Below are 9,306 nucleotides of genomic sequence, written 5' to 3' on the forward strand. Positions count from 1 at the left end.
AGGCCCAGGATGGACATGTCGTCTGAGGAATGGGAGGGGGAGTTGAAATGGTTCGCGACTGGGAGGTGCAGTTGTTTGTTGCGAACCGAGCGTAGGTGTTCTGCAAAGCGGTCCCCGAGTCTCCGCTTGGTTTCCCCGATGTAGAGGAAGCCACACCGGGTACAGCGGATGCAGTATACCACATTGGCAGATGTGCAGGTGAACATCTGCTTGATGTGGAAAGTCTTCTTGGGGCCTGGGATGGGGGTGAGGGAGGAGGTATGGGGGCAGGTGTAGCACTTCCTGCGGTTGCAGGGAAAAGTGCCGGGTGTGGTGGAGCTGGAGGGGAGTGTGGAGCGGACAAGGGAGTCACGGAGAGAGTTGTCCCTCCGGAAAGCAGATAAGGGTGGGGAGGGAAAGATGTCTTTGGTGGTGGGGTCGGATTGCAGATGGCGGAAGTGTCGGAGGATGATGCGTTGGATCCGGAGGTTGGTGGGGTGGTACGTGAGGACGAGGGGGATTCTTTTTTGGTTTTTATTGCGTGGACGGGGTGTGAGGGATGAGGTGCGGGAGATGTGGGAGACACGGTTGAGGGCGTTCTCGACCACCGAGGAGGGGAAGTTACGGTCCTTGAAAAACGAGGACAACTGAGATGTACGGGAGTGGAATGCCTCATCCTGGGAGCAGATGCGGCGGAGGCGAAGGAATTGGGAATAGGGGATAGCATTTTTGCAGGAAGGTGGGTGGGAGGAGGAGTATTCTAGGTAGCTGTGGGAGTCGGTGGGCTTGAAATGAATATCGGTTTCGAGGTGGTTGCCCGATATGGAGACAGAGAGGTCCAGGAAGGGGAGAGAGGTGTTAGAGATGGTCCAGGTAAACTTAAGGTTGGGGTGGAAGGTGTTAGTGAAGTGGATGAACTGTTCGAGCTCCTCGTGGGAGCACGAGGCGGTGCCGATACAGTCATCAATGTAACCGAGGAAGAGGTGGGGTTTAGGGCCGGTGCAGCTTCGGAAGAGGGATTGTTCCACGTGTCCTACAAAGAGGCAATTCTTGCAATTCCTTCAACTCCTTCAATTCCTCTCACTTCCTTCGGACAAAGGGGACGGCTGTGGGGACCTGCATTGGTCCAAGCTATGCCTGTCTCTTTATAGGATACAAAGCTCCTGCTCCTCTGATGCTGCTTGGCTGCTGTGTTCATCCAGCGCTACATCTTGTTATCTCAATGATTGTGACTGCTGTAGAGGTAAGTTGCGCACCATCAAAATTCAGCACGCCTTTCAGACTTACCCCCTGAGCAAACATCCAGCACCTACAGACAAGGTAGAACAAAGAACTGCAGATGCTGGAGGTCTGAAATAAAAACAGAAATCACTGCCAAAACTCAGCAGATCTGGCAGCATCTGTGGAGAAAGCAGAATTAATATTTCAAGTCTGATGACTCTTTCTTTATTAGAACCTACAGACAAGTCTTGTCCCACTGCTGTACAGTATTTGGCATTAACACCCAGAGGCAATAAAATTCATATGCACTCCATTTTAGATCAACAGTCCTCTGGCGCCAGTATGGAAAACTCTAACTCGATCCTTTCCTTGTCAAAACTGAATTGATCCTTGTGGACTTACCTGACCCCACTTTGGGATGACTGCAGTGTCATGTCCATTCTACATCAGATTTACAAGCCATCCTCTACATCTACATTTCTGTACACAAGACAGTTTGCCTGTCCTTGAACATTGCTGAAACAAAACGCATATCAGCCCAGACCTGGTCAGTCTCATATTCTACCTCCCATACTCGCTAACTGAGGAACTTTGAAATATGTTGGAATACTTCTCAGACCTTGGCAACGTCTTGTCTGAAAAAAGCTACCACTGATGATGGGATCCAACGCTGGATCAGCTGAGGCACTTCAATCTTTTACAAGCTACGGCTGAGAGTGTTTGGTAACAAATACCTCCATAAGTCAACAACAGTCCTCATGTACAGAGCAGTGGTCATCGCTACACTACTGTACTGTAGTGGGACCTGCTCTGTTTGTCTGTGACACAAGATCATTAGAGAAGTGTGTCTCTCGCATCTTACAGATTCAGAGGGAAGACCATTGAACAAACGTTAGTATCCTTCTTGAGGCCAGTTCCACAGGCATACAGGGAAAACTCCTGCAAAATCAACTTGGATAGGCTGACACTGTGTACTCATAGTCTGAAACTCTCCCTCCCGGTTTCTCAGTCCTTACGTGGCCAATGTAAGGGGAAGACAAAGAAAATACGCAAAGATTTTCTGAAGCTTTCCCTGAAGTTCAGCAGCTTTGAAATTGATGACAGAGGATCTTGTTCCCAGTTGTTCAAAATATCGGCAACTTGTCCATCAAGCTGTTTCGTGCTTTGAGTCTAAAAACCTTAACGATGAGGCAGAGTCAGGAAGACAAGAAAGCGAATCCTGCCCTCTGCATCTCACTGCCTCAAAGATCCTCGTGTTGAGATCAACCTGTTCTGTCACGTGAAGACCCATGGGAGAAACATGACTCATTGTAGATGTAATTCTTCAATCAAGGGACAATGAGATGACCCCTGCTACAGGTCGCTTTATAATATTTGGATAAATGCTAGAAGATACAATGTCCAGCTGTGTATCATGAAATGCTCGTTCTGTAGGGAATGCAGCAACTTGTGGATTTATACAGGGCTTTCAGTGTCTTGTATGTCCCAGGCAGAGTCAGCTATATCGGAGATATAATGTTGCTGCAAGACATCTCGATGAGATGGGAGCAGCTGAGATTAAAGGAGTTCAGAAATCCGCGTCAAGGCGATGAGATGTTGTGCGATCCAAAGGGATAGACGGAGAAGCTGTGGGGCGGACGGCTCACCAGATGATTATGTTGATCTTAGAAATCTGTAAACATTTAGATGCAGCTGGTCTTTTACTACTTCAATATAAATGAAAGACTGACATCACTTCCTGTGCTCTTTTTCAGCAAACAGCCCACAGAGTCCATATAAGACCCTGAATGAAGCACTGTCATCTGTTGAGGCTTTTGAAAAGCATTACTTGGTGAGAATGCTCTTGCAAAGTAGGCCTTAGTAAGATTGAATGGGTGTGGGTGGGTGTGTTTGGGTGTGGGTGTAGGGAGAGCTGGAAGGGAATCCTGCCTGTGATCCTGCACACTATGCAATTGTGTGTCAGTGGTGGAGGGAGTGATGTGGTGCCAATCAAGGGGTTGCTTTGGTATCAAGCTTCTTGTGTGTTGTTGGGGCTGCACTCATCCAGGCAAGTGGGGAGTATTCCATCACACTCCTGACTCGTGCCTGACATGTGGCCATAGTGTTGCTTGATTCACTAATCTCACTTTGTCTTCAATTTCTAGGAGCTTTCACTTACTGCCTTCGATATGTACAAAACCATTGGACAAATACGCTCAGCTCAGCTGCTAGGGAAGGATCTTGCTGATTTCTACATGTACGTAGATGGAATGTTCTAGAACAAGCCATCCTAATGCGTGATGGGCTGGGGTTCCTGCGGTTGTCCCTGTGACCGAGTGGAGCAGAGTGACAGAATAACAGTCTCATTGTATCAGGAAGTGGCATGTTGTGGTGTGAATGCTTGAGACTGAATAGAGAATGAATGGCTGGCTTTTCCAAAGGGAGAGACCTCCACACAGCTCTCCCCCAGCTCCTTGCCCCACCGTGGGAAAGTTAAACCTCCAAAATAAAACAAAGAACTTTGGATGCTAGAAATCTGAAACAAAAAATGGAAATTACTGGAGAAAGTCAGTAGCAAGTGCGGAGAGAAAGCGGAGTTAACGTTTGGATCCACTGACCCTTCCACAGACCCTTCATTGAGTCATCGAACTTGAAACGTTATCTCTGTTTTCCAAAGTAAGTTAACCCTCCATGGGCTGCCTGTATTCCCCTGATGGTAATGACAGTGAGATCAGAGAGCCACAATCACACAGACTCAGTCTGTTTACCCTGAACTTACCCCAGAAATCATTGTGTTACACCTAGGATCACTCCCGTGCTAGTCCCACACACCCGGGATCACTCCATGCCAGTCCCCCACTGATTCTCCAGGAGCCGCTCGGAGCTAGTGTAAACTGTCCTGGAATGGGGAGGGGGCGGAGAGAGGTTAACACGACTGGGAGCGATGGGGGCATGAGCCGGATTTCTGAAATCCTGTTCTGCTATAAAAGCAATTTCCTGCCTGACCTTCTTGGTTTAATGGCCTAGAATCTGATCGTTTGTTTTTCTGTCTCTAGGCATAAAGGGGAGCCTCAGAAAGCATCATTGTATCTCCAGGAGGCACTGAAGACGTACCAGACTGAAGGCTGGACCTTGCTAACTGCCCACACCAGGAAACAACTGGCAGAATGTCAGAAACAGCTTCAGCAGACCCAAAAGTATCCTTCTGCACACACAGCTGCCTCAGGGACATTCTCCCACCCTCAGCACATAACCACAGCCAGCTATCCCTCAGCACCCACCTCTCTCAGCTCATCCACTCCTTCTAAATTACCCTCCCCCCTCCAACCCAACCGAACTCCCCTGCTGGCTCTCGGAGGCATGGAGGAGATTGCTGGGTCCCTGGCTAAGATATTAAATACTTCATTGGCCACAGGTGAAGTGTCAGATAGCTAACGTTCAAAAAGGATTTTGTGATACGTATAAATGACTTGGATGAAAATGTAGATGGGTGAGTCAGTAAGTTTGCAGACGACACAAGATCGGTGGAGTTGTGGATAGTGTAGAAGGTTGTCAAAGGATACACTGGGATATAGATCAGTTGCAGATATGTGCAGAGAAATGGCAGATGGAGTTTAATCCAGGTAACTGTGAGGTGCTGCACTTTGGGATATCAAACGTTAAGGGAAAGTATACAGTTAATGGCAGGACCCTGAACAGCACTGATGTACAGAGGAATCTTGGGGTTCAGGTACATAGCTCCCTGAAACCAGCCATGCAAGTAGATAGGCTGGTAAAGAAGGCGTATGGCATGCTTGCCTTTATTGGTCAGGGAATTTAGTACAAGAGTCAGGATGTCATGTTGCAGTTTTATAAGACTTTGTTTAGGCAATACTTAGAGTATTGCGTTTAACTCTGGTCGCCACATTACAGGAAGGATGTGGAGGCTTTGGAGAGGGTGCAAAAGAGGTTTGCTAGGATAGAGGGTATGAGCTATAAGGAGAGGCTAAAAAAACTCAGGTTATTTTGTCTGGAGCAGCGGGGGTGAGGGGAGACTTGATAGAAGTCTATACAATTATGAGATGCATAGATAGGATTGACAGCCAGAATCTTCTTCCCCGGAGTTGAAATGTCTAATACCAAGGGGCATGCACTTAAGCAGATAGGGGGAAGGTCAAAGGAGATGTGGTGGGCAAGTTTTTTACACAGAGACTGGTAGGAGTGTGGAACGTGCTACCACAGGGGTAGCGGTGGAAGCAGATACTATAGGGGCATTTAAAGAACTTCTAGATAAGCCCATGGATATGGAAGTAGTGGAGGAAGATGGACCAAGGGGAGGCAGAAGGGATTAGTTCAATTTGGCATCATGTTCGGCGCATCATCATGGGCTGAAGGTCCCGTTCCTTTGCTCTACTGTTCTATGTTCTAAGGGCAGCAGGGATAGGCCAGGTAGTTATGGCTGAAACTCAGCAGCACGTGTGGAGCGAAAGCAGAGTTAACGTTTGGATCCACTGACCTTTCCACAGAACTTTCATTGAGTCATTGAACTTGAAACAATATCTCTGCTTTCTTCCAAAGAAAGTTAACCCTCCATGGGCTGCCTGCATTCCCCTGATGTTAGTCTGACGTCAATGGTAGAGAAATTATTGGAAAAAATTCTGATGGACAGGATTAATCAGGGATAGTCAGCATGGATTTGTTAGAGAGAGATCCTGTCTGACTAATTTAATTGAAGTTTTTGAAAAGGTGACTATATTGATGAAGGTTGTGCGATTGATGTGGCTTACATGGACTTCAGTAAGGAAAAGGTCCCACATGGAAGGCTGGTCCAAAAGATCAGAGCCCATGGGATCCAAGACAAATTGGCAACTGGATCCAAAATTGGCTGCAAACAGGGGACAAAGAGTGCTGGTGGAGGGTTGTTCTTGTGAGTGGAAGCCTGTCGCCAGCAATGTAGCATTGGGATTGGTGCTGGGTCCCTTGCTGTTTGTTATGTACATTAATGATTTGGATGTGAATGTAGAAGGTATAATTAGTAAGTTTGCAGATGACATAGTGTTGTTGATAGTGAAGTGGATGGTCTCAGGCTACAGTCTGAAATTGATCAGCTGGTAAAGCAATGACAGATTTTAATTCCATCTGATAAGGGCAAGGTGATGCATTTTGAGAGGTCTACAAGGGAAGGATATACACAATGAATGGTAGGTCCCTTGGGAGTACAGAGGAACAAAGGGACTTTGGTGTCCAAGTCCATAGATCCCTGAAGATGTCAGCACAGGTAGACAGGATGGCGATGAAGGCATACAGGATGCTTGTCTTCATGAGCCAGGCATAGAATAAAGGAACAAGGAGTGAATGTTACACTTTATATAACATTGGTTAGGCCACAGATGGAATAATGTATGCAGTTCTGGTCACCACACAATCAGAAGGATGTTATTGCACTGGAGAGTATGCAGAGGAAATTCACCAGGATGTTGCCTGGGATGGAAAGGCTCAGTAATGAGGGGAGACTGGACAGACTGGGTTTGTTTTCCCTGTAGCAGAGGAGGCTGACGAGGTGGGAATCTGATTGAGGTATACAAAATAATGAGAGGCACAGATGGGGTTGATCGTGAGAATCTTTTCCCCATGGCAGACATGTTTAAGACTGGGGGTATAAGTTTAAGAGTGAGGGGTAAGTGGTTTACAGGTTGCCTGAGGAAATTTCTTTTCACCCACAGGGTAGTAGAAATATGGAACGTGCTGCCTGAGAGGGTGGTGGGGGCAGGTACCATCACAACATTGAAGTAGTATGTGGATGAGCACTTAATCTGGTCACCACATTACCAAAATTATGTGGATGCTTTAGAGATGGTGCAGAGGAGGTTCACTAGGATGTTGCCTGGTATGGAGGGCGCTAGCTATGAAGAGAGGTTGAGTAGATTAGGATTATTTACATTAGAAAGACGGAGGTTGAGGGGGAACCTGATTGAGGTCTACAAAATCATGAGAGGTACAGACAGGGTGGATAGCAAGAAGCTTTTTCCCAGAGGGGGGGACTCAGTTAGCAGAGGGATACAGATCCTTGGAAAATAGGCAACAGGTTTAGATAGAGGATCTGGATCAGCGCAGGCTTGGAGGGCCGAAGGGCCTGTTCCTGTGCTGTAATTTTCTTTGTTCTTTGTTCTTTTTAAAATGTCAGGGCAAAGTAGGCCACGGACCAAGTAAGTGGTATTTATTGGTTGGCATGGGTTGCTGACTTGGATAGCGGGGCTGTGGAGCCAATGGGACTGTGTCCAGATGAACAGTGTGTCAGGGGAAGGCTCCCCAATTAAACAACTGTCTGTCTGACGACCTTCTCCTCAGTGTCAGAGTGTCTATTCTTACTGCTTGACCTGCATCAGTAGCTGTGATTGACACATCAGGCCTGGGGCAGAATTAGCTGGATATGTTTATCCGAGGCTGAGAGACAGATTTTGATTTAGTAAAGGAATTGGGGTAGTGGAGAAAAGGCAGGAAATAGGATTTATCAGATCAGCCCTGATCCCATTGAATGGCAGAGCAGACTGAATGAGCTGAAGGGTCTACTGATCTGCTCCTACATCTTGTGGTCTAATGGGTGAGATAGACCAAGATGGGAGTAAGGAAGCCCCTGTAAAATATAAACATCAGCATAAACCAGCTGAGCTTAATGACCTGCATATGTTGTTAATTGTGTAATTCTAGCAATAATTAACTCACTGTCCAATGGTTTTGACGGAAATGGTACCACAATGTTGCGAGTTTTGTTGAAGTGTGTGATTGTGTTGGTGGTGGAGTTCAGAGAGCGGCTGGGAGCTGCAGGATTTGGATTTTCTGTCACATGACTCGTTCTGTTACCCTCCCTAAATCCAATTTCACAGCTACCTCCAGACCAGCAGCTTGCTGGCTAGTGACAGCAATCTAACAGATACAGAACGTGTCCACTTCTGCCAGGAGATCCTGGATCTGGCTCAGCAGCCAGTTAATGGGCAAGGTGAGGCCAGAAAACATCTATCATCAAAACACGCTGAGAAATCATGCTGGCCTGTTTGATCACAGGAGTCACTGGGTGTGGGTTGTGGGGGGCAGCTCCTGTGTGTGTTTGGTTTGAGGGAAAAGGTTTATTGTATATTGTAACTGCCGTGCTGTGCTCTGTGTTTTTAGATGACCGCTTCGTGCTGCCAATGGATGGGTTTGTCCAACTGAAGAGGTTATGCTTCAATCCAGCATGTGCTGTGGTGCATGTGGGAGGATACTTGGACATTGAGCTGACTGTGAACAGCCTCATGCCTCTCCCCATGCACCTCGATCAACTCTCCATTCACCTGCATCTCACTGTGAGCAAAGACCCATCCAAGAGAAGCAATGAATTTGGGGGCCGCAGTCGGAATGCAAGTGGGATCTTCCTGTTCCCAAGTGAGCCCAGTGGCAACACTTTCCCCCGGAACAGCCAGCCTTCTGTGGAGCTGTATGAGCTTTATGACCGCAGTCTGTCAGACAGTTCACTCAACTCCAGCGGCATCATCTGCAAGAACATGCACCTTCTGCTGCGGAGGCAGGAGAGCAGCAGTTCCCTCGAGCGACCCTCTGACCTGCCTCTGGGCGATGCAGCACACACTTTACGCACCAGCAATATCCTGCTGCAGCCAGGAGCCAACATCATACACTTCAACACTCAGGCCAGTGCTTTTCCAGCTGAGTTTACAACAACTCAGCATTCCTAATTGTAAAACACTGTCAGGGAGGAGCTGGGCTGGGGGTCATTGGCTGTGGGAGAGTTAGTTGAGATGGGAGGTGCCTGAAGAAAAAGAGACAGAGCCCCGAAGGAGGATCGTTGTGATTGACAATGGAGAAAATGCAGACATCCATCTGAAATCAAAACGACCGTCAGAGGGGAAGGAGCAATGATGGAGGAACCAGAGATCAGTCAGCAATCAGCAGTAATTAGTGGATCAATGACTTGTTAGGAGGCAATTTATGGGTATCACAACCATCAAGAGGGTGACTAGAGCAGTCAGCATGAGGAAGCCTGTACCTCCAGTGAGGGTCAGTGTGTGTGTGTGGGACCCCGTGCCCCAGCAGGGGTCGGTGCGTGTGTGTGCGTGTCCCCCTGCCCCAGCGGGGGTCGGTGCGTGTCCCCCTGCC

At 47.8% G+C, this 9,306-nt stretch overlaps 1 protein-coding gene across 1 annotated transcript in view; it reads left to right on the top strand.

Moving 5' to 3' along the window:
* Positions 1-9,306, top strand: part of trappc10 (trafficking protein particle complex subunit 10) — a 49,205-nt gene that overhangs the window by 20,885 nt on the left and 19,014 nt on the right. Inside the window, exons 10-14 of the mRNA XM_048603114.1 lie at positions 2,955-3,031; positions 3,345-3,436; positions 4,236-4,376; positions 8,043-8,155; positions 8,326-8,840. Coding sequence (XP_048459071.1) covers positions 2,955-3,031; positions 3,345-3,436; positions 4,236-4,376; positions 8,043-8,155; positions 8,326-8,840 — 938 coding nt within the window. The remainder of the gene's footprint in view (positions 1-2,954; positions 3,032-3,344; positions 3,437-4,235; positions 4,377-8,042; positions 8,156-8,325; positions 8,841-9,306) is intronic.

The sequence above is a fragment of the Rhincodon typus genome, chromosome 11, assembly GCF_021869965.1.
Source record: "Rhincodon typus isolate 14 chromosome 11, sRhiTyp1.1, whole genome shotgun sequence".
NCBI classification, from domain to species: Eukaryota; Metazoa; Chordata; class Chondrichthyes; order Orectolobiformes; family Rhincodontidae; genus Rhincodon; species Rhincodon typus.